This window comes from Carettochelys insculpta, chromosome 11 (genome assembly GCF_033958435.1).
Source record: "Carettochelys insculpta isolate YL-2023 chromosome 11, ASM3395843v1, whole genome shotgun sequence".
In the NCBI taxonomy this organism is placed as follows: domain Eukaryota; kingdom Metazoa; phylum Chordata; order Testudines; family Carettochelyidae; genus Carettochelys; species Carettochelys insculpta.
Genome location: NC_134147.1, coordinates 25,263,327 through 25,288,737, shown reverse-complemented (window position 1 = coordinate 25,288,737; position 25,411 = coordinate 25,263,327). Strand labels below are relative to the sequence as shown.

General features: G+C 40.1%; 1 protein-coding gene across 3 annotated transcripts in view; it reads left to right on the top strand.

The window, feature by feature from the left end:
- Positions 1-25,121, top strand: part of DENND6A (DENN domain containing 6A) — a 34,430-nt gene extending 9,309 nt beyond the window's left edge. The window contains exons 5-20 of one of the 3 annotated variants that reach the window (XM_075005721.1): positions 578-655; positions 2,030-2,135; positions 4,463-4,542; positions 7,297-7,359; positions 11,900-11,955; positions 12,354-12,476; positions 12,633-12,728; positions 17,452-17,546; positions 18,591-18,656; positions 18,759-18,823; positions 21,100-21,189; positions 21,307-21,360; positions 21,451-21,560; positions 23,073-23,175; positions 23,630-23,704; positions 24,836-25,121. In XM_075005721.1, coding sequence (XP_074861822.1) covers positions 578-655; positions 2,030-2,135; positions 4,463-4,542; positions 7,297-7,359; positions 11,900-11,955; positions 12,354-12,476; positions 12,633-12,728; positions 17,452-17,546; positions 18,591-18,656; positions 18,759-18,823; positions 21,100-21,189; positions 21,307-21,360; positions 21,451-21,560; positions 23,073-23,175; positions 23,630-23,704; positions 24,836-24,967 — 1,392 coding nt within the window. In that variant the 3' untranslated portion in view covers positions 24,968-25,121. Of the gene's footprint in view, positions 1-574; positions 656-2,029; positions 2,136-4,462; positions 4,543-7,296; positions 7,360-11,899; positions 11,956-12,353; positions 12,477-12,632; positions 12,729-17,451; positions 17,547-18,590; positions 18,657-18,758; positions 18,824-21,099; positions 21,190-21,306; positions 21,361-21,450; positions 21,561-23,072; positions 23,176-23,629; positions 23,718-24,835 lie in introns of all 3 variants that reach the window. The other 2 variants (XM_075005720.1, XM_075005722.1) reach the window with 2 other exon arrangements.
- Positions 25,122-25,411: the final 290 nt, after the last annotated feature.

Sequence of the window (25,411 nt, the reverse complement as noted above, 5' to 3'; positions counted from 1 at the left end):
ATGACATGATTTATAGCCTTTTATTTGACTTTCCAATAGTGGTTTTCAAGAGATACTGAGTCTTATTGCAGAAGATTTCAGGGGACATATGTACAGGGAGACTAGAAACAGCAAGCTTATTGAAGAAATAAGTCCAGATAATGCTACAATAACAACAAGAAGTCCGGTGGCACCTTATAGACTTACAGCTATTTTGGAGCATAAGCTTTTGTGGGCAATGACCTGCTTCAGAATATGCATCTGATAAGGTGGGTCTTTGCCCACGAAAGCTTATGCTCCAAAATATCTGTTAGTCTATAAGGTGCCACAGAACTTCTTTCTGTTCTCAAAGATACAGACTAACATGGCTATCTCTTTGATAAACGCTACAATAAGTTCATCTTGAGCTTTTCTATTTCAGCATTTGTAGAATGTTTCATTCCTATAGAGAGGCTGAAGAAAATGATTCTTTTGCTTTACTACATATATCCAGTTTAGAATATGTAAGAAAACATAATGTTTTAACTAACACATAAAACATTTAAAAATAGGGGACAGTCTTTTAAATTATTAAATTTGTATTCTTTTTCTACAGAAGGACCCTGCATATTACTATGGCTATGTATATTTTAGACAGGTTCGAGACAAAACATTAAAAAGAGGATACTTCCAGAAGGTAATCAAATGTCTTACTAGAAAAACATGGATCAGAAATAGTGTGTCATTCTTTTCTTTACAGTTGTGAATCCATTGATGCTTAAGGAATGAATCATGAGTTACCTACCATGAAATTGTAACTGCAGAAAATTGTAGTGCATTCATTGTGGTCTGTTATGTTATTCATAAGTCCTTGTTTTATATATTCTGCATTTTTATCTACCATAATCTTTTAGTAAGAGTAGTTTATCATATGGAGGAAAAACTTAAGTAGCAAATTTGGGTTTTATACATTTTAATGTATAGGATCAGATAGATTCTGGAGATCAACGCTACAAAAAATTCTACTTAAGATACACCACTCTGTCTATGAGAATTGAGTATCTGGGCTCCAGGTACCTTAAGTCAAATACCTGGTATGTCTCCACTGTGCGAGGTCTACAGCTTCAAGGAGTACCAGAGCCAAAGTGAGCAACCTCTATTTACAATTTAGCTTATCCCTATTAGAGGCACTCAATCAAACCCCAGAAGATTGATCTCCAGAGTGTTGATCTTCACATAAGTATAGACCTGCCCTGAGTGGGGAAAACACTTGCACTGTTGAGCTGATGAACATTACAGTGTGATGGAGCCATATTAGAAAGTAACTTGGACATCCCTGGAAGGTGAAAAGGTTAGTATGTGTGAACTAGTGCTCTTGAGGGTTAACTCTGAAAAATGCTTATTTTTATTTTGCTTTTATTTTTAAAAACATCTCATTCAACACATCTTATGGTTTGAGGTAGCACTTGTGTATTTCAGTGAAAAATAAGGTTCTAACTACTTTTCAGTTTTATTAGCTCTGCAAATGCAGTAAAACTTCAGAAGAATTAGCTGAATGTTATTTTGGGTTGTATCTAACTGATAGAATTCTAACTAAATTCCAGTTGGAGGGCCAAATTTTATTGTCATAGAAGTTTGTGTACATGTAACTGGGGGCAGAATTTGTCTTGCAGAGTATGAATTACTGATGATAATGCACAAGTCAAAATGAACTCAGTTTATCTTTGAGTTTCCTGGTTGGGTTCCTTTTATTATAGCCACCTGTTTACTTACAATAAACGGTGCAAGCTTAACACAGAAGCCTTTATATTGCATGCAATCATACCATGCCACTTGTTTTTCAAAACAAAACTACACTAGGTTGAAACAATAAATTGGTAGCCACTGACATTTATAAATTTGTTTGTAGTTACTTGCAATTACATGAGTGGTTAACACCTCACATTTGTTGGTAAATGATTGTGGTGATTGTGATTTTGATTGTTTTTATTTTTTTAAATGCTTATTATTTTTGGAAGGGAGTCAATGAAAATGATTTAATCGTGGATTTTTTTTTTCTGCTTTATTCCAGTCCTTGGTTCTCATCAGCAGATTGCCTTATATCCACCTTTTCCACACTGTGCTTAGGCATATAGCACCAGAATATTTTGTTAAGAATGACCTTTTCCTGGAAGCAGGTTAGTTAATACTATTTTATTGTTTTGGAAAAGCTCATAAAATTATAGATAGAAATTCAATGCAACAAATGAGCTAAATACTGATGGCATATCTAGCTGTGAACTGGACAAAATGAGATTGTCCACTTGCATGTATTTTCCATCTGGTTGGACTATAAGTTAAACTTTTTAAAAATGGGGTGAAGACTTATCTGGAAGACAATATGGTAGAACCTGACTTCTTCCAAGGATGGCACAGAGCTTCCCATTTAAAAAGCCAAAAGTCTGTCTTTTCAGTCTGGGTACCGCCTGCTCAATACAGTTAGTAGCATATTTAATTTGCTCTACTTGCAATTTGGATTCATCTGTCACAGAGAGCTATAATGACTCGAGCTTTTGCTGATAAGGGAGAATAGGCAGAAGAGGCAGTAGCATTTTAATGGCTTCCTTATACCCACTGGATTATATGAAATTATTGATATGGGGACCCTAAGAATCTGGGTTTGTCCCCTCTCTCAAAAGCAATAGCTCACAAGTAAGTGACTCATAACTATCTTAGAACTTCATTAAGTGCCATAAATCAGCGACGGGTAAGATATATTCTCCTTATTGCCCAGGCTGGTTCTATCCTGAGCAGTCTTGCTGATTTGTGCTTCAGTGAACAGCAGTTTTGGGATTCGTTTTCAGTGGGGATTTGTAATTTATTGAAGTGGGTATTAACAGTATTTTATTGTATTGTATCCCAATCTTTCACCCCACAATAACTTTTTTTCTGTGTTTAAAGCTAGCACCTGCTGAACTTGTTAATGGGGATGTAAAATTCCATCTAATTGGTTAACTGGTTAAATGATGGATTTAACTAGTTAACTGATTAAGTGAGGCTGGAAAGGGGAGGGTGCTCCATCCCAGCTGAACTTGGGCAGCACCCCCCACAGGCTGGGGCAGTTCCAGCCAGGCTGGAGCAGTTCTTCTCGTGGCACGAGCGGAGCTGTCCGGACCTGCCACATCATCCTGTCCCAGGAGTGTCACGGGCAGGGGGTGCTTCAGCTGGCCTGTCCCCATCCACAAAGTCCATGGTGTGCTGCGAGCAGGGGCTGTCCGGCTCAGCTGGTGTAGAACGGCCTCTTCAGTCACCTCTCTCCCATTCGCAGCTGTCCCTCGCACACCCGGGGCTGCCATGGACAGGGCTATTCCTGCCTCACTGGAGCACCTCTGCTCACAGTAGCTCTGTGGAGCTGGAGCAACCTCCAGCACATACTGGTTAACCATAACTAGTAACCCTCATCCAATTAGGATGTTGCTCTCTGGTTAAATTTTAACATCTCTACTAGAGAACAGAGTTTACAATTACAAATTCTAGCAAATATGTAAACTTTCCAGCCATATGGCTTTATCATTGCATATCATTAATATTTCCTGTTTATCTTTAAAAAAAACTGTAAATTGTGATAAGAACTAATTTACATAAGAACAAAAGAACAGCCATGATGGATCAGACCAAAGGTCTATATAGCCCAGTGTTCAATGCCAGATCCCCCAGAGGAAGTGAATGGAACAGCCTCTTGCAAACCGAGGCTCAGGATACCAATAATAATAGCCATGGACAGACTCCATGAATTTATCTAGCTCTTTTTTGAACCCCACTAAAGTCCTGTCTTCACAGCATCCTCGGGCAAGGAGTTCCACAGGCCAGCTCTGCGTGAAAAACAACATCCTTTTGTTTTAAATCTGCTACCCATTAATTTCATTTGGTGACCTCTAGTCCTCATGTTACAGGAATAAGTAAATAATTTTTCCTTATTCACTTTTTCTTCACCAGTCATGATTTTATAGACTCCTAACATATCTCTTCTTTTATAGTCTCCTCTATTCTAGGCTGAAAAGACCCAATCTTTTAAATCTTTCTTCATGTGGCACCCATTCAAAACCCATGATCATTTTGGTTGCCCTTGTCAGAACTTTTTCCAATGCCATTTGTTTTGGACACCACTGACCTAACACAATGGAGTCCTGATTCTAACTTGCAGCTTCTGTCTGCTGCTGTAATGTAAATAACAGGAAAAGGAGATATCGCATTGTCTTATTGGACCAGTGAATTATCTACAATATATTAGAATAACATGCACCATTGAACTTGTCCATGCTATGCAATACGATATCTTCAGAATATGAAGCAAAGTAGATAAGGTTAAGTGAAAAAGTTTCAGCGGAGTGATGCTGTTGGGGACAAACGTTAATTTAAACCTTTAAATTATTCAGTATGTATACAAGTAATTTGCATTTCTTAGAGTATGGCATCTATAAACTAGATATATACCATACTTTACCTATTTGATTTTGTTTTTCAGTTTGCAGTGATGTTGATCATTGGCCACTACCAGTCCCAGGGAAAACACTAAATTTGCCTATTATGGGCCTTATAATGAAGGTAAATTTGTGTCTTTTTGCCAAGTTTCTCCTTTACCCATTTACTGTATATAATAGTCAGTGTATTCAGCCTAGTTTTTCATAGTTATGATTGGGAAGATCCAGATTAAATATCCGGGAGCCCTTTGAAAATGTAAGTAAAATTATAAGTATTAGTTTGGTCACTAAGATTTTACGTACAGGTTTAATATGTTAAAAAAAAAAAATTCCAGACCTCTGCAGCTAGCTAGTACCTTTCCTCCAGAATATACTTTACAAGCAGGTTTCTTAGTGATTTCACTGACATTCAAAAATATACTGATACATTGGAGAAAACATTTTAGAATATTTAGGGGCGTATTTTCTACTATATGTATGCAACACCATTCAAATCAGTGGAGATACAGTGATGTAAATTGGAGGAAAATCTGGCCTGTCCTAGTAATTTTATGTTATTTAAAAAATAAACTCCAAATTAGTCCATATGTGGGCCTGACAGCCTAAGAAATTAAGCAACTGAAAAAACTATTCCTAGTATTAATACTGAACCATTTTTTTAAAAAGTAAAATGCTAAAACGGTTCTACACTAAATCATAAGCAACTGCAGTGATCGGATGGGGATGGGAACTGAAGCATTTGGGAGCTACATTCCTTCATAGACTTGAATGGATTTCATGCTTGCAGAGTTATTGTTAGCAAATGATTCCAGGCTTGTGGCCGGAAGTTTGTGCATTCCCAAAGATGGAGATCTGTGTGAGACAATTCTGCAAGAGTAACCTGTTCTTACTAGTAAAGCAGCATTCTGTTTTTATTTTAATTTCTAATTGGCAAGTATTGGATCTGCCTGGTTTTTGAGGGGGTCTTCTGTTTTTCTACATTCTGAATATTTAATTTTCAGATACAAGGAAACAGAATGCTCTCTTATAATCACTCTATTTTTTGGCATTTAGTTAATTTGAAAGTATGGAAGGCTCCTGCTGACATTCAGTTGAATCATGGCTTTTTTGTCCCCCTCTGTACTTAGGCAGTTGCTGGTTGTTTCAGTGTTTATGGAGAAGTTTGAGGTGTTGGGAACTACCATTTTAAACTGGAAAGTATAAAATCTGTTTGGAGTGTTCTTTTTCTAACTTCTAAAATGCCACCAATTCTAAGGTCTCTGGTTTGTTTTTTGTTTTGCCAGAGGCAAGTGCAACATTTCCTTTTAATAGAAAAAATCCTAATTAAATCAGTCCTGCTCTTACTTTTAAAAGAGTTTAGCAATGTAATAGTGTAGGATGCTTTAACATAAATATAATTCTTTGTTGTAATGATCTGTGGTTCCCTATCAAAAGTTTCAAATTTGTCAGGAGGAATTAAGTATCACTCTTCGAAGTAGTACCCTCTTATTCATTATTTTCCAAATGGTTCAACCTCTGGCAGACAGCCTTCATGAAGAAAAACTGTAGTCCAAATAGTTAAAATTTGTCAAGGTTACAAGCAACTGAAAACAGGGTCTTGTAATGGGAAATGTCAGGCAACCTTACTAATAGTACACTCATCCCTTGTTAAACGAGTACTTCATTTAGGAGTACTTGCTTAAACAAGGGAGATGCTGACCTACCTTCATTCACTCCACAAGTGAACTTCCCCCGTTCATGCAAGCCTTACCCCACCATGGTTCCAACCCCCCAAGCCTGACACACACACACCCCCGCCAGCCCCACAGTCCCAACCTGCTGCAGCCTGACCCCCTGCTGGCCCTGCAGCCTGACACACCACGGCTGCCTACACTCCCCACAGCCCCAGCCTGCTGCAGCCTGACCCTCTGCCGGCCCTGTGGCCAGACCCCGCCCCCGTGGCCAGACCCCGCCCCCCCGTGCCCCCAGCAGCCCTGCAGCCTGACTCTGCAGCCACCTGTATGCCCACCGACAACCCTTTCGGCCCCACGGCCAGACCCTGCTGCTGTCTGTAACCTGCGCAGCCCAACGCCCTGACACACCTGTTGGCCCCGCTGCCGTACCCCTGCCCTAGCCAGACCTTCCCGTGGCCACCTGTACACCCTCCTTGGCCAGACTGCTCTGTGGCTGCCTCTACCTCCTGCGGCCCCACGGTCAGACACACACCCCCACCTGTAACCCATGTGGCCAGACACCCCTGCAGCCACCTGTATCCCCTGCAGCCAGACTGCTCCATGGCTTCTTGTAACCTCTGCAGCCAGGCCCCCACCACCTGTAATCCCCCATGGCCAGACCCCCCTGCCTGTAACCCCCGTGGCCCCACAGCCTGACCCCCACCAGCCCCAGGGCCTCAAACCACAGCAGACAGACCCCCTTACTGGCCCACAGCAAGATGGGCCCCCCCCCCCCCCCCGCCGCCTGACCCCTGCGGCCCCGCAGCCCGAACCCCGCCCTTGCAGGCCCGAAACTGCGACAGCCTGAACCCCCCCAATAGATTTTAACCCTGTCTCCTGCTCACAGCCCCAGGCTACTCCCAATCTTTAACTCTCCCCAACCCAAGGCTCACTCACCTCTCAAAAGCAGCGCCACCTGCTGCCACTCCTTCCCCAAGTTGGGAGCCATAAGAACTAATCAGAGACTTTTACGTGTAATTTAATAGGAATGTAGCGTCCCTCTTACGAGTTTCTGCCTGCAAGCAAAGTTGGGAACCAATTGTGCTGGTAAAGCGAGGGATGAGTGTAATTGCTATTGGAGCTGCCTAAAATGTTGTCCCATACTCGGTATTCTAAGCTTAAATTGATTTGGATATAAGCAGAGCTGATTACTTTTTGTTCTTAAGGTTCGAATTCCAACATGTCATGACAAGCCTGGAACAATCCAAATAGTACAGTTCGCACACCAGGTAAACATCAGTTCTTATTTTTTTTTTTTTAGTATAGATCATTGAAAGAGAGCCTGTATCCTTCTGTTTTAGATTATTCCTATCTTGGTGTATTCTAGATCTGTGAATTTTGTAGCATTTTATTGCTGATATACCCAACAATCAGTGTTCTGGTTTTTTTGGTTGAGTAAGTGAAAGCTACTACACCTGAGTCATTGGAAGACTAATAACTCACTGATCATTAACACTCTTGTGTGATATATGTAGGTGTGCATATTAAGAATTATTCTGTTCTTACTGTATCCTTGGCAAGCAGTGCATAAGCTCAATTTGCCTTAGACAAAGTAATGTGTATTTGCTTGTATGACAAGCCTAGTTGTCAGGCAGAATATAGGGTAAATAAAACTATCAGTCTAACAGGTAGTGGGGAAGACAGTCTTGCCATTAGATGTGAAGGATGTACCTCAAGCATCTGCTTATGAATGTCTGTATCTTGTGATATGAAGACTTTTTAGTACACCAGATCTCTCATCCATATAAGAGCACATTCTTCACATTTGTGTTGAAGATCCACAGTTTCATCTTTGCAGATGCTATTTGTGAACTCCATATGGGATGGGGTGTCTTGAATGCAGATGTTGCTTTCCTTATCCTGGCATCAATATCCTTATCTGTTCCTCTAACCATAATACTCCAGAAGTAAGTGAACTGCTCCATGTCTTCCAGGTCCCCCTCCCAGTTTGATGGTGGTGTTGTTGGACTGGTTGATCCTCATTGTCTTGGTCTTTCCCTTGTTAATGCTCAGTCCAGTCATTGAGGCAGTTTTTTCTAGCGTTGTAACTTTTTTCTTTCATGTTGGTGTGAAGGGAGGGTGACACCATCAGCAAAATCAGTGTCCTTTAGCTGTTTAAAAAGTGTCCACTGAATGCTTCATTGATGGCCATCTGTTGTCCTGTTCATAATTCAGTCCACTGTGATTAAGAGCATGAAAGGTGATGATAGGCACCCTTGTTGCGCTCCTGATGGTATGCTGAGGGATTCTGGCAAGACACCATTGTGAACAACTTGGCATGTCAAGGGTTCATACATTGAACAAGTCAAGTTAATAATTTTGGGTGGGATGCCATGGTGTTGCAGCAGTTTCCAAAGTGTGTCTATCAACTCTGTCAAAGGCTTTTTCAAAGTCTTGAAGCTTATGTACCGGGTGGGGGGGAGTTCCACTCAAGCGACTGTTCTAAGATCACTGAGCATTGCTATTTGGTCAGTACAGGATCTCTCGCTTCAGAAGCCGGCCTGTTCTTCCCTGAGCTGTCTGTCGATTTCTGTCTTCATTCTCTCCAAGAGAATTGGACACTTCTCTTGGAATAGACAGTAACATGATGCCCCTTCAGTTCTTGCATTCCTTCAGGTTACCCTTCTTCAGAAGCTTCATAAGGTAGTCATGTTTCCAGTGTTGTGGGGTCTCCTCAGTGTCCCACATTTTCCCTAATAGATTATAAGAACATAAGAATGGCCATACTGGGTCAGACCAAAGGTCCATCCAGCCCAGCGTCCCATCTGCCGACGGTGGCCAATGCCAGGTGCCCCAGAGAAGGAGAACAGAAGACAATGATCAAGTGATTTATCTCCTGCCATCCATCTCCTGCCCTTGTTCTGAAGGCTAGGGCACCATACTTTATCCCTGGGTAATAGCCATTTATGGACCTAACCTGCAAAAATTTATCAAGCTCTTTTTTAAACCCTAATAGAGTCCTGGCCTTCACAGCCTCCTCGGGCAAGGAGTTCCACAGGTTGACTGTGCGCTGTGTAAAGAAAAATTTCCTTTTATTAGTTTTGAACCTACTACCCATCAATTTCATTTGGTGTCCCCTAGTTCTTGTATTATGGGAAAAGGTAAATAATTGTTCTATATTCACTTTCTCCACACCATTCATGATTTTATATACCTCTATCATATCGCCCCTCAATCGCCTCTTTTCCAAACTGAAAAGTCCCAGTCTCTCTAGCCTCTCCCCATATGGGACCCGTTCCAAGCCCCTAATCATCTTAGTCGCCCTTTTCTGAACCTTTTCTAATGCCAATATATCTTTTTTGAGGTGAGGAGACCACATCTGCATGCAGTACTCAAGATGTGGGCGTACCATAGTTTTATATAGGGGAAATATGATATCTTTTGTCTTATTATCGATCCCTTTTTTAATAATTCCTAACATCCTATTTGCCTTACTAACTGCCGCTGCACACTGCGTGGATGTCTTCAGAGAACTATCCACTATAACTCCAAGATCCCTTTCCTGATCTGTCGTAGCTAAATTTGACCCCATCATGTAGTACGTGTAATTTGGGTTATTTTTTCCAACATGCATTACCTTACACTTACCCACATTAAATTTCATTTGCCATTTTGCTGCCCAATCACTCAGTATACCAGTATACCAGTACACCATGCTGACTGATGTCTCACTGCCTGCTTTGATTGCTTCTGTGGGGATATTGTCTGGACCAGGCCCTTTTCCGTTTTTCAGATTGGCAATGGCTTTTCTGAATTCTTCTTTTGTAGATCTGCTGTTAATTTGCAGTGGTATATTTGCAGGTGGTAACTCGGGAGGTTCCATATGGGCGGGGCAGTTCAGTAGCTCTTCAAAGTATTCCTTCTATACACAGAGCTGCTACTTGGGTTTGTTAGCACATGCCCCTCCTTATCCTGTACTGACTGATCCACTGTATGCTGTGACCCAGCTGGCTTCCATGTGATGTTATAGAGCTCTTTCAAGTTTCTCTGTCCTGCAGCTTGTTCTGCTTGTTTTGCAGGGTTTTCCACAAAGTTCTTCTTGTCCCATTTTACAACTCTTTTAACTTCTTTATTGGCTTCTGAATACAGTCTCTGAGCTTCCATCTTGGCTGCTCTAGTTTTGCTGCTGTTGACTGCTGCTCTTCTATCCTTTCCTTTCTTCTCTTTTCTCAGAGTTTCTGCTGTGATCCATTCTTTGTGACAGTTTGTCCTTTTTCCTGGTGTGTTATTGCAGGTTTCTTTCCAGGCTGTTTTGGTGTGCTCCCAGATTTGTTCAAGGGTAGCAATTTTCGGGATAAGGCTTGTCAGAAGTGCATCTCTGTTGGACAGCTCCACTTGGAAACCAGCTCTTAACTCTAAATTCTTCAGCTGCTCCATGTTGAATCTCAATCCCGGCTTGGTCACTTTTGTGGTGTACCTCTTGATCTTGAACTTGTTTTACCATGACCAAATGGTGGTCTGAACCTATATCCGCTCCTCTTCTAGAGCAGACGCTCTGCATCGATTTGTCTGAAAGAACTGCTGATATAGGTGTGATCAGTCTGGTTTTCTGACTGGTGGTCTGGTGAAACCCAAGTGACCTTATGTATCCTTTTGTGTGGAAAAATACTACCACCTATTACCAATCCGTTGAAGCAACAAAAGTTAGTGAAGCGCTCTCCATTTTCATCCATGTTGCTTAGAGCCTCTTTTCCCATGGTCTGTTCTCTGCCTGTATTTATGCTTCCAATTTTTGCACTGAAGTCACCCATCAAAATCAACATATCCTTCTTTGCTTTCTGGTTCACCGCACTTTGTAGTTTCTCACAGAAGTCTGTTTTACATTCCTCAGCTGCTTCATTGGTTTGTGCATAACATTGCATAATTAATTAGTACCTTTTCCACTTCAGTGTAGAATCTAGCTGTGATGATGCATGAAGATACTGCTGTTCACTCCATTAAAACACCAGATGCCTCTCTTGATAACATGAAGCCCACACCTTGTGTGTGTGGTGCACCCTCTTCTTCATATCCTGAATAGGTGAGGGATTCATTCACCTGTTGCCAGGCAGAGCTGCCCAGATTGCATCCTTGTCTGTCACAAGCCCAAAATTGCAAGCTTGTACAGTTTCATTTCTGCTGCAATCTGTGCTGTCTTCCCCACTTGATTCATGGTCAGAACATTCCATGTACCAAACTGGGTGGTTGTCCTGGGTGAGAGAAGAGTCATCTGCAGAGCAGTTTCCTTTTGCCTTTTCCTGCCATGCTTCATATTCAAGCCGAGCAGATTGTCAACTGCTCCCAAGACTTGTGTAGGTTGTAGGTTTCTTTGTAGATGCTTCTGCTACTTTTGTTTTTTTACAGAAACAGTTGTTAACCCTAAACCAACCCCTTTTACCTCAGGAGAGATGGTCCAAATTTGTCTGGTCTCTACCCTTTGACCTGTCCAATTTGGGTGACCCTTCCAGGAGCTGTAGCCCCTGCTGGCATAGCTCTCCAGGTGTCTGTCCACAAACCACCTCACCACAACAAGGATTGGATCATGAGGTAGATCTCATGGACTGAAATGCCTTAAATATTTGGTGTCATCCCTGGGCTAAGACAGATCTCTGTACGTTTTCAACATAGTTAATTGCTATCCTTACTTCAGCATGAGTAAATAATAGGAATATGACATAGTATATGGGTTTTTTATTTTTGGCTCACTGTCTGTAAATATTTGAGGGCAACTTTTATTCAATACTTTAAATTGCATTATACTGACTTAAAAGTTAATTTTCTTCCTTTCAGGTAGACACACAAATCTCCATTGCTTTACCTACAGTTCATGAGGTAGATCTTTTCAGGTAAGAATTTGACTTGATTTTTCAACAGTAATGAACGCTCACAAATCATACTGATGCTAGTGGGAGCTTCCTGAAACATGACTCTTTAGTTAAATGACTAATTTTAACAGCATAATTGCAAATAATTGTTAAAGTGTTGTTTGCGTGAAGATGACAAAAGGAAAGTACATCTAACACTAGTTGAAAGTAACCACAATAAGTAGCAAGATCTATATAATTGGTGATTTAGTTATGGGCAAATTGTTCTAATAACTGGGAAAACAGGGGAAATGTTTATTACAGTTTTCAAATATCCTTTATCTAGTTCTGTCCTTTTAACTGGTATTGTATTTGTATTCATTCTGGTGCTAAATATATTGAAAGTGTCTGTGTACTCTTTCTATAAATCTGTTTTGCAGATGTTTTTGTCCAGTATTCTTTCACATTCAGATGCTTTGGGAGCTAGTGTTGTTAGGAGAACCAGTGGTTGTTATGGCACCATCACCGTCTGAATCTTCAGAAACTGTTCTGGCACTTGTTAGGTAAATACTGTTCTTACAGTTTAGGCCTATTGATCTAAGAAGAATATTGAATAGCATTAAATGAAGCTCTAGAAATTTAACATTTATTAGGGTCTCTTTTAGTGAAGTATCTCTATGTATTTTCTTAATTTCACCATCTGTGTTTCTGCCCCACAGTTGTATTTCACCTTTGAAGTACTGCAGTGATTTTAGGCCCTACTTCACTATACATGACAGTGAATTCAAAGAATATACCACTCGTACACAGGCTCCGTAAGTAAGATGAATTAGAGGCGAAAAAATTGATGTTCAAGTCATTCTTGCACAGTAACAGTGGCTTAAAGTGGAAACTGAAAAAGAATTAACCTAATTTTTGAGACTTTTGTTCTGAACACTTAGGAAAGAAACTCCCTTCTTTTAGATCTTGTAACACAGTAGCTGTATTTAACTATTTAATACAAAATGAGGAATAACTCTGCTGAGTCGTTGAAAAGAATCTGGCAGTTACATTGGATCACAAGTGGCATATGAGTCAACAACATCCTGCAGTTGTGAAAAAAGGCTAATGCCTTTCTGGATTTAACAACAGGAGTATTTTATGAGAGACGGGGCGGTAACTATTCTACTCAGCTCTGTAGTGGTGAGGCCTGAGCTGAAGTATTTTGCTCAGTTTTAGGCTCTGCTCTCTAAGAAAGATGAGGATAGACTGGAGAGCATCCTGTGGAAATCAAGGAATATGATAAAGGCTTTAGAAAACATAGCCTGTGAAGACGAGTTAAAAACTTAAAGCAAAACTGAGCATGCTTAGTCTTGAGAAGATAAAACTGAGGATGGGACCTGATCAGCATTGAGGTATGTTAAAACTTCTATAAAGAGGATGCTGGTCCATTGTTCTTTATGTGCCCTTGAAAGTAGGCAAGAAGTAATGGGCTTAATCTGTCCCGAGAGATTTAGATCAGATATTAGGAGTAATATTTAAACTAGAAGGGTAATTAAGTTCTGGAATAGTCTTCCAAAGGAAGCTGTGGAATTGTCATGATTGGAGATTTTTAAGAGGCTTTACAAACAACTGTCTGGTGGTTTAGGTGTACTGGGTTCTGCCTCTCAGGTCTCTTGCATCCCTAAGTTTATATGAGTTTGTTTAATTTTAGTTAATCTTGCTATTTAAGAGAGACAGACAGAGAGAGAGAGAATCTGAAACCTGTAATATAATCCTAATGGTCTCATATTTGGAATTATACATGAAGTCAGTGGGATGTCTGTGTATCTGACTGGCAAATAGTTTCAGAGGGCTGGCCTTGTTAGTCTGTATCTTCACCAAAAAAAAAAAAAAAGATGCTGTCTTGTAGAACCTTAAAGGTTAACAAATGTATTTATTAGGTAAGACCCCCTTCTTCAGATTTTCAGCTAATAAATACATTTTGTTAATATTTAAAATGCTATAGAACTGCTTGGTTTTTTACATCATTGGTAGAAAAGTTAAATCCTGAATGAGGAACATTTCCGTGTTCAGTAAGGCTTGTCTGCTTGGGGAATAGACCAGAATAGCTATGGCAGAGCAAGCTATTCTGTAATAGTTATTTCAGAAAAGTTCAGAGAGAGAGTGTATTCTGGAATAAAAGTCATTTTATTCCCAAATAATTATCGCACAAAATGACATATTTTGGAATAGAGCAGTCATGAAAGTGTCTATCCTGGAATAGCTGATAATTCACAAAAGCTATTCCATTTAACTTCCCTATGTAGACAGATGTTTCAAAAAAGATTATGCTTCTTTCAGTGACCCTGAGTGAATTTATCAGTCATATTTGTGGATTTGTTTATTGATATGGGAAATATGATTGAGAGATATTAGATTGTCTTAAGTGCTCTTGGACCAAATATTGAAACTTTAGATCCAAATTCACGTGTTGTTGGTAACCAGATCAGTACTTAAATTCACAATAACTATTGTATTGAAATCATACAAGGTAATCTGTTATTGTTTCCATTAGATTTACTGACCTTTTTCTGAACAAGGTTCCTTGAAATAAAGCAAGAGCAACTGGTGACCTGTTGAATTTTTTCTTCTTTAAAGAAAAATCCTTCTGAGAAACTCAGTAATGGAAAAAGCATCAAAACTGGGGCACTACTTTTGTGGTCCATTTATTTTCAGCCAAATACATTGCAAACTGAATAATCAGTTGCATGGACTCCAAAGTAGTTTTCAACTAAATTTTATTGATGCATGTTTAAAATTATAGCTGTTCATGTGTACATGAGTAGAAAATGCATCTTTCTGTTTGTCTTAATTAAAAAATTAGATACAAGAAACAGGCCTTTATTTTTGAGAGTCCCTTGTTCTGAAGATGGTGAATTCTAGCAGTACAGTGTCTATGCAGTGATTCAGGATCAGGTGATGGTTTTGTAACAGGATATTTTTTACTTAATTTTTCTGTGAGCTCATTTGAAAAATAATAATCTATAGCAAAACAATCACTCCACATCTGTCTTCTCAGGCCTCAAAGGAACCTGCACCAACATCTTCAAAAGTGAAGCCTGGGAGCTTAAATGCATAACTTGTCTAGACACTGACAATAAATGACTTAGTAAAGCCACTGGATTTATTTCACTACAATAATCTGTAAGCCACTAACCCACCTTAGCCCTATAGCTGCTGTGACAGGTTCAGACCAGATGTCTACAAGGAAGTATATTAGCCATAGATTAAATTGGCTCCTTTTCCCAGAGTAAAACAACAAGGACTAATCTAGACCCAGCAGGAACTTTCTAGAATCAATTTGGACAATCAAACCAACTCAGACACTTGGAGTCAATTAGCTTTCCAGAATCAAGTGAACCAGATTAATCAGGATACCTGGAGCCAATGAATAACTAGTTGAGAATGGATAAAAAGGGCTCCCCCTCTGTTAGCTCACTGCACATGAGGAGGAAAGGTGTTGAGGAAGGTCTGGGTGAGACAAGCATGAGCAGGTACCAGGGGGAGGGCCTGTGTGAGTAAGTCTGTGGGGAAGTGGCCTAGGGAATTGTAGCTGCCACATGGCTGATGCTGGAGACATTGCAGGAAGCTGCTATTACATGGTCCCTGAACTGGAACCTGGTGTAGAGGGTGAGCCTGGGTTCCCCCCATCATCAACCTACTATTCAGCACAGGAGAAGAACTAATTTTGGTAAAGGTGTCTGTCCTGCCCTGGTTAACTTGAAATGGCAGCAGAGACTATGGAGTGTGGTCTTCTCTCCTTTCCTGTTGCTGGCAAATGATGAGGGTGGCTCAACAAACAGCAAGAAAAGCCCTAGAGAAAGTATCAAGTGAGGACTGCCATGTGCCTCTTAGGCAAGTTACCCACCTGAAATCATCGGACCCATCAAGGCAAGGAGGTAGCTTTGTCACATTGCAGTTGTCAGTTGCCGACTTCATCTTATGTTTAAGTCTGTTGTGTATTGTATTTAGGTGTTACACTCCCTACTGACTTTGTCTGTCTTCTATACTGGGACCAGCAGGACTACGAAAACAGTGCAAACAAAAAGGGAAAAAATTACTGTCAGTGAAATACATTGAACTATGAAATGCCGTCCCAAGACCTAGGGTGACTTCAATCTAGATTTAGAAAGCACAGTGTTTTCTAATAGCAAACAATCATGCCTCAGCAGGGAAATAGGCAATCTCATAAGTTTCTCCCCTCTTAAATTACTGGTCATCTGGAGGAGCAATCGGTCATTTGACAAAGTGCATGAACGGGCACAAGTTTCTAAGCAATAACAGTTTGTCAAAATAAAATCCTGAAGTAGCTATTTGTCTTTTTAGATATACACAAGATCAAATTGCTCTTATATCTATGTAAATGCAGTTAAATGCCATGTATTTCCAGGGTTGTACCAATGCAGTTGTGGAGAACTTAGCCTAGAATATGTATAACATGAGACTTGGGTGGGGTTGGGGGGAATGTAATCACATTACAGTATGGACTTTCAGTAAGGTTCTGTCTACTGACGGAATCAATATTTGAAAGTATTGGTATTCCTATAAGAAATCACTGAATAATGTATGTATTCCTTTATTAAATCCAGAGACAAACTTTGTTTATACAATTGTTCTAAACATACCTAAAAAGCTAAATAATAAGCAGTTCACTACATCCAAACAGTAACAAAACATTTATAACTAATTGATCAAGATACTTACAACTGGCTAAACCCAAAGGAGTTGTGTCCCTTTTTGGTCAGCTCCAGCATAGGCAAGTGGGTGTTAGTAATGAACCCTTTAAGAATTTACTTTCTGTACCCTTTAACAAATAAGAGGTATCATTGTTTTTTAGCTGGTGTCAGTAATTGACAATTTGAGACAGTTCGCTCTTTTTCCTAGTCTTAAGCCAGATAAGATTTACAACCTGCTTTCTTCCTAAGGCAGCAGTTCCCAAACTTTTGTGAGTTGCACCCATAACTTACCCCGTTTGTGCCACATGGCTGGAGCTAGGAGCACAGCTGTATTTAGGGGCTGGGGCTGGGAACGGGTTTCTGGTCAGGCTGTGCCGAAGACTGTTAGCTGGACCAGAGACCAGATGCAGCTTCACTACCAGCTTTGCTCCCCGTCTAGGCCCCAGTTCGGGAGTAGAGTCATAGCTATTGGCTGAGGCTCAGCTCTGGCATGGGTCTGGGCCACCATGGGGCTTGGTGCCAGGCTCCCAACTGGTTGTGTAACCAGGCCAGGGATGGGCCAGGCATGACACTGGGGTATGGGACCAGAGCAGAGCTGGGAAGTGGGAGTGGAGGGAGGAGGAGTATATGTAGCCTGCGATATATCTGTTTTGTAGTTCTTTGACAGCTGAGATTTTGGAAAATGCTGTTTAATTTTTTTTTAAAACAGGTAATTATTTCTTTGCATTGGTATTGGTTTCTAACTCTTAAGAAAAAGTTCAGGTTAGAATAGTATATTATCTATATTTCAGTGACAGAAACCTTTGTTCTCATGACTGAATTTCCATTCTCCTTTTTCTAGGCCTTCTGTCATTTTGGGAGTGACAAACCCTTTTTTTGCTAAAACACTCCAACACTGGCCACATATTGTCCGAATAGGAGAAATTAAACTTCCAGGTAAAACATAAGCTCTACTGCTCTGCCTCCAAGTGTTAAAAGATAATTGTCCTTCCTTTTTTTGCCTTTAGTGAAGCCTTGGATGCTTATTAAGGGATAACTTAATCTAAGTGCTTCCTGAGCCAGTGTCCAGGATTGAGTTTATCATGCAAAACCGTGTTAACCTTGTTTCCTGTGAAATTTAAGGATGTTAAATGAACTCCAATTCTTGAAAATCTTGTAGGGTGGTACTTTAAGTCGATCTAGTCGATTTATTTTTCTGTCTTCAAGGTAGGAGGTAATGATACTTACGAGCTTGCATATTTTCATCCTTTTTAAAAGCTCAAACTATTCTGTATAACTCTTGCTGACCCCCTTCAAGAATCTAGCATCCAGCTCCAAAACCTAATAGCAATGTTACCAGACTTCACTTTTTGATTCTATATAGCATCATGAGGCTATTGTGTGCCATGTATGGAGCACCACTATGATGTGGAAGAGAAAGGGAGAAAACATCTTCCGCAAAATATTAATAGTAGCGTAGGACTGATGCGCTGGCCTTGGATCTCTCCCTAATAATTTTTAAGTACTCTTGACGAGCCTTATTATCAACCAAATGATGAAACTGGGAATGAACGCATCCTATAAGAATCAAAGAGAGATGTGATATAATTTAGAAGATGAATGGAGAAGGCAGTTATCTTGCCATAGGGATAATATCTTGTGTTTTAATCACATGTATCGCTCTGAATCATTTGGCCACAGTTGCTAATTTTCTCCACAGTTTATTTTTAATACTTTTTTTTTATTTTAATGTACTTTTTGATCAATGAAAAGTCTGCAAAATTTAATCATTTGTCCATTATTTTTTCACATATGCATTTATATTTTAATTGGGATGCTTAAGTCCACTTCTGATATCTCTTGTGTTATTAGGCAGTATACTAAATGTACAAAAATAAGGTTTTGTAAATACATGTATCATTTTGTATTACAGTGTATTTGTGGTGCATGCACCCAAAGAAAAGATTTTAAGATGGTGATTTTTTTTAATTCTTTTTTTAGGTGAAGTTCCAAAGCAAGTGAAAGTGAAAAAGCTGAAGAACCTAAAAACTTTGGATTCTAAGCCTGGTAATAAACTTCATCAGTGTAAAAATATAATCTTTACTATTTTATTTCCTAAATTGTATGGCTTAGTTATTTTTTTGGCTTATCCTTTTTTTTTCCTTCCAGGTGTATATACGTCTTATAAGCCATATCTGAACAGAGATGAAGAAATCATAAAACAGTTACAAAAGGTAAAGTAGCAAATCTCTATTGAAACTGTTTTGTATGCTGATAGATTTTTCTTCAGATATGTAGGATGATCAGACATCCTGTTTTCAAACAGACAGTCCAATATTTAAGCTCTCTAGCAGTTTTCCCAATGTTTTCTTAAAAATGGAAAAATGGCCAAATTGTAACTAATTTTCTCTCTCCCTCCTTCTCTTCTTCCCCCTTCCCCTGGTCATTACTGGTGACTACTGCTATTGGCAGTCTCCCTGCTCTCCAGCTGCAAGTTTGGGATTGGGTTGTCCAGTGGCCAACAATGGTGTGGGTGTTCAAGTTTGGTGGTGTGGCAAAGATGCAGCACAGAGCTGGCCAATCCCCCACTGGTCCATCAGCACAGTTCCCCTGTGTATCTTTTCTCAACCATCAGGGGCCTGTCCCATTTCTAGACAGTGCTGGCTTTGTGTTGCAAGCTGCAATAGCTGGTGAGTTCGGGCAGGTGTGAAGCAACAATGTGTTGCCTCTGCTGCTCACCCATCAGCCCTTTACGTCTGCCCCATCTCACTGACCTCTCCCTGCTCCTTTCTACCTCCCTGCACCACTATCTTTCTCTTGGCAGGGTGATAATCTGTTTCCAGCGCTGTATGAAAACCAGTCCCCGGTTGGAGCATCAGATCACTAAGAGCCTCAGTGGCAAGCTACTTCCTTCCCACAGTGCCTCTGGCTAAGCTGGTGACCCATGAAAGCCAGAGACTCTCCAGTCCAGGGCACTTACAGAAAGAGTCAAGCCCTTCATGTGCCAAAGCACCACATGGCGTTGGCATGGAGGTGCCTCCCCACCCCTTGGCGAAGCTCTGGAATGGTGGTTGGAAGCAATTTCTAGCCTCTTTGTGCATTGAATCTTGCAGGCTTCACAGCAGCCCCCAAGGCAGGGACTGAGCACCATCTTCACTCATGGCCCCACCAGGGGGTCCTGTCCCCTGGGTGAATGGGGCTGCTCCATCCCTGAGGCACCCTTCGGTCTGAGCCAGCTCTCTGGCCAGGTTTTGAGACACTCCTGCATCAGCGTCCCTGGGTCCTGTTGCACAATGCCACCTTAACCTCTTTCTGCCTATGCTGTAGCCAGGGGGACAGGAGGCAGCTGGTCAAGTCAGTGGTTAGCAGCAGCCTGAACATGTGAGATGCCTTTCTGCACTGTATGGGTGGGAAGGAACTAGCAGCCTCCAACTATGTGGAAATGGGAATGAAGGGTAGAAGGCTGCTGCTGACCGCATTCTGGTGTGAACTCTGGCAGAAATCTGGGGAGGCAGACGTGTTCCTGTGTGCTCACTGCCTCTCTGCCCACTTGTTAATGTGACTCCTGATAACAGGAGAGATGGGTGCATCCTGGAGGGCCCAGCCAGGCATGGAGGGTGGAGAACATCAGACAGAGGAAGGGTTGAGTCAGTTGGTCCCCAGGTGTGAAAGAGGTGTGCAATGGACGAAGGGGAGGATTGTCATACCTCTCCATCTAAAAAAAAATTAAATAAAGTGGTCAACAAAAATAATTGAACTATGTATGCAGTGTTTTTTTTAACAGAGACTCAATCAACTTGATGTTAATTTGAGTATTTATATTGCATAATTCTGATTGCCATTGAATAATTTTACCATGTGTGCTGTATTCAGCATAGGTAAATATGATCACCCTATAAAATGGGTCATGAAGTAGGTAGACAGAGTTCCCAGAGAGTAAAACGAGAAACTTTGAAAATATGAACTTAACATACTTACGTACTTGCCCTTTCTGAGCTGATTCAAACGTTGTCTTCTGGGAGTGTTTGTCTTCATCAGCAGTGGTAGCCACATGCTTTCTAAAAATAAACAGATAAATATAAAAATACAAATGGAGTGGTATAAAAAAAATCACGGTAAAATCCAGACAGTTATTGGAAAAGCCTGGATAGACTTTAGTTAAACTTCTTTGGCCTAGAAATCTTGTTGTGTAAGTTTTCTCCACTAAAAATTTCCTAGCTTTAACTGATCTAAGGTTATTCCCAGATTTTTTTTTCTGTTAATATTTTGGTTTCCTTTCCTAGATGAATTTGAAATATGGATACCATGTAAAACCATAAAGAAAGAGAATCTGAAATCAGCACCATTTTGTTAGTGATTTCTCTACAGGAATGTCTTAAGTCTGCTTTAGTTAGGTATACATTAATGTAACATAAACATTGGCTTTGGTGTGTCCTAATTGTTTAGCGATTAAGAAATCCTTTTCTCATATGTTGGAATAATTGATCATTACTGTGATTTCTTCTCACAGGGTGTACAGCAGAAACGTCCTGCCGAAGCCCAAAGTGTAATTCTTAAACGTTATTTCTTGGAATTGACACAAAGCTTCATCATTCCATTAGTAAGATGACATATGTAATATTTGTTGGACAAAGTGACATATTACTGTGAAATAATTAAAAATATAGTGGCTCCAAGAACAGGGTTTTTATCTTAAATTGTTTTATTTCCTTCTCAGGAACGTTATGTGGCAAGCCTGATGCCCCTGCAAAAGAGCATATCTCCATGGAAGGTAAGTAAATAATCCTTGAATGAGCTGAAAGTCTTCATGATTTAAAGAGAACTCATACTGTAAGATGCCAAAAAACTGTTTCTTTTATAGAGCCCACCACAGTTGAGACAATTCAGCCAAGAAGACTTTACGAAAACACTTGAAAAAGCAGGACCGCAGCTTACCTCTGGACTAAAGGGAGACTGGATAGGGCTTTACAGGTAACTTTTTAAAAGAAGACACCCCAATCTGGATATATTTCAGATGCCTCATTACCACTTACCTCTGCTGTGATGCCTTCAAAACACTGCTTGCTGATTGTGGTTAGGCAGATGAGCCCTGGCAACTGCTCCATCCCTTTATATGTTTTTTCTTGCTCCCGTTTTCTTGGCCAGGCCTCACTGTACCTTTACCTTTATTTTAAAAAGAAAGGAATTAAGCAAGCTGTTTTATTCCTTGTCCATGTCTATTTGCTTGCATGTTATATCCCATCCACTATGATTTTTTCTGTTTTTTACGTCTTGGAAGGCAAGTCCTCCAAGACAGGGTTTCCTTCCAGCATATGTTTGCACAGCACCTGACATACATGGGCCCTGATCCTGACAGTGACCTTTGAGTAATACCATAATAGAAATATTTACCAATAATCTGTATAAACAGGAGTAAATGGCAGAACGGTACTCATAAACCTACCAATATGGAAAATAAGAATCCATTTTCAAAGACCCTATGTTATATTAACCCCTAAACTCATGGGCCGTTTCTACACATGCCACTTGTTCCAAAAGTGGCATGATAATAAATGGTCCAGAAAATGCTAATGAGGCACGGATGTAAATTTCTGAAACCTCATTAGCATACGGTCACACGATTCGGAGTCCCAAAGAAGCTCTTCCAGACTCCAAAACAGTGTGTAGCAGTGCGGCGCTTGGGGGAATCTCCTGGAAGGAAATCCTCCTTCTGGAAGCTGCTTCTTCCTGAAAATTTTCCAAACCCTTCCTGTCTACACATTTTCTGGAAGAAGGGGCTTCCAGAAGGAGGATTTCCTTCCGAGAGATTCCCCTGGGAACTGCATTTCTAAACACAGTTTTGGAGTCCAGAAGAGCTTCTTCTGGACTCCGAATCATGTGACCATATGCTAATGAGGTGCCAGAAATTTACATACATGCCTCATTAGCATTTTGTGGGCTGTTTATTAGCATGCCACTTTCAGAACAAGTGGCATGTGTAGAAATGGCCATGAAGAACTAGCAAGTACAGTAATCACCATGAAACCTGTTAGTTCTCAATCAACTTTTCTTTCACAAAATTGGAAATTGTTACCCAAAGCACAATGGCAGGGGTCATGAGATTGTTTTGGATAATCAGCATGTCAAAAAAAAGGACAAGTATTTTAAATACAAGAATCTTTGTGCCTGAAGACTTCATAGAGACTTCAGAGAATAAGGCTTGTTGGCATATTTTTGACGGGACACAGAAATTTCTTTCAGATTGTTGACATTTTTAATCAATGTGTTCCACTACATAACTTTTCTTCCCAAGCAGAATTAATAATTTTTCTGAAAGATAAAAATCTTCTGAATTTATTTTTTATACACCCCCCCTGCCCAACAAGACTACTAAACAATCTTATGAAGTTGTGTAAGATATTTGATGGTGGAAGGTAAAAAAATAATTGGATTAAGAATGTCATTAAATAAAAGTTTAAATTTGTTTGCACGGTTTTATTAAAGACACTTCCTGAAATCTCCAAACTTTGATGGCTGGTTCAGGACCCGGTGGAAGGAAATGACACAGAAGTTGGAGGCCCTCCATTTAGAAGCACTCTGTAATGAGGTGAGAAGAATATGGTTTTTTTTTTTTTTTGCTATCAGTGATTTGTAAAACTTTCTTTTTTGCGTCACAACTTAGCTCCATGTTTCAGCAGCATTCTCATCACCTGTCAGCCATAACCATTAAAAAGATTGAGACGCATGTCAGATCCAATTTGGCAAAACCTTTTATTTCAACTATAACATAAAAGTAAAACCAACTTAAATTGCAGTTTGAAACACTTAAAAAATCTTTGCAGCATTTGTAACCTAAAGAGTGTGGTAAAACTGGAGAGCTGGAAAATGAAATGGACTGGTCTGTTTGTCTGCAGTTACAAATGCATAAATAGTGAGTACTATATTGCAGTAATGTTCTAAATATACTCGATTTTTTTCAAAAGTAAGCTAAGGGTATTTTTGAAAATACTATGTGTTTGTATATGAAAATATTTCAGTGCTGTGAATTTTTATCTTGAAAGGACCTACTTTTCTGGAGTAAGAGACATACCGAAGTAGAAACAGTGGATCTTGTCTTAAAGCTAAAGAATAAATTGGTATGTAACTATAGTAAGTACAGATGAATTTTTTCACCTCATATTATTGAGTGAGTGAATGTGTTTGTGTTTTTTCAGTCACTTCAAATTAAACTGAATTTTCTCCCAAGATTTTGGTAGTTCAGAAAGTTGATGGTGATCATCTTGGCTATTAAATTAAATTTGGGTGGCCTACTTCAACAAACTGGTGACTGAACAGCACTCAGTTTAATTGATGGTTTCAGTCCTGTGCCTAGCTGACCTCTCAAAACTTGGTTTACTAGGACTCACAACCTGACACCCAAGGTTGCTCTCCAGTGCCTTGTTTCTGTTTTTCCCCTCCTTCAGGGCCCCAGAAAGAACTTCACACAGGCTATTTTCTGGGATTACACTATCCCTGCCTGGTGCTGGTTTAATAACAGAAATAATTCAAAACAATCCTTAGGGTCCCATAATAAAGTGCATCACCCTAACCCAAAGTTAATATTTGCCTCTCAAATCTTCTGTCACAGCCACATGTTGTCTTATTTTCCAATCTGCTGTCCCATCTCTTGCAGGCTGGAACTCAAACTTCTGTCTCTGATTGCTAAACCCAAATGCAGGCAGGGATTTCCCACAGGAGCCTCCAACTCACTGGTCCTTTGTCTCCAAATGCTCCTGATGTCAGCATCTTTCCAGCAGGAGCTTCCTGCTACCCTTTATAGGAAAATTAACTGTGATCTCGCATGTGGCTCATTCAGTAATCAGGGTTGGTGAGCAGCAGACCCTCCAGCCTTAAGGGACATGCTACCCAGTTACACTTACCAATGTTGGAAATCCAAGTAGAGAATCTAAAAATTAAGGAATAGTGTCCTGCTCACATTAAAGCCAGAGTGTGATTGTTGTTTTTTTTGTTTTTTGTTTTGTTTTGCTGTTGACTTCAGTAGGAACAAGCCTTGAATCCTAAATGAACCCGGAAAGCAAACGTCACTTCATTCCTGGAAATCAAGCCAAATCAAGGTTGAAATATACTGGTGGAATGAGGAGATGTTTGCATTCCTGCTGTTCATTAGCTAGATGGCATACTTCAAATTCACTAGTTCAATTTCTTCAATGAACATGAAATTCACTTGCAGTTTCTTTAATTGAAAAATTTAATTGTGCCTCTTCTAGTTACAAGCTGACAGAGAACATCTACCTGTGAAACCTGACACCATGGAACAGCTACAGATGCACATTGATGCAATTATACTAGCACTCCCAGATGATTTACAGGATATTCTGCTCAAAACTGGTGCAACATGATTTTTACCAGGAGTTTTATGCAACAAACACACACCACATTTCAAAGCTTCACATGTGAGACTAGCAGAGATCAGTGGAATGGAGCTGTGAGTGGTATACTAATTCTTGGCAATGGACAGTAGAAAAAGCAATTTTAGCTTTTTTTTTTTTTTTTTTTAAATATAAACCTGCAGGAATTCCACTTAAACACTGATAGCACTAACAGAATTTCTGTGTCAATTATGTTTAAAACCAAGTGCTCTTATTCAAAACCTGTGGGTATATGAAACAAGCGGAATCACAGTGCAGTGCTGGCATTGCAGAATATTTTTTAAATTGGTGCTTATGTGTCCATTCATGTTAACTCAGGGGGAAGCAATATTCACACTGGCTATGTAAAGAGACTGCCCCATTTTATGTATATTATTTTTAATTCCTTTTTTTCTGTGGATATTTTTCATCTGG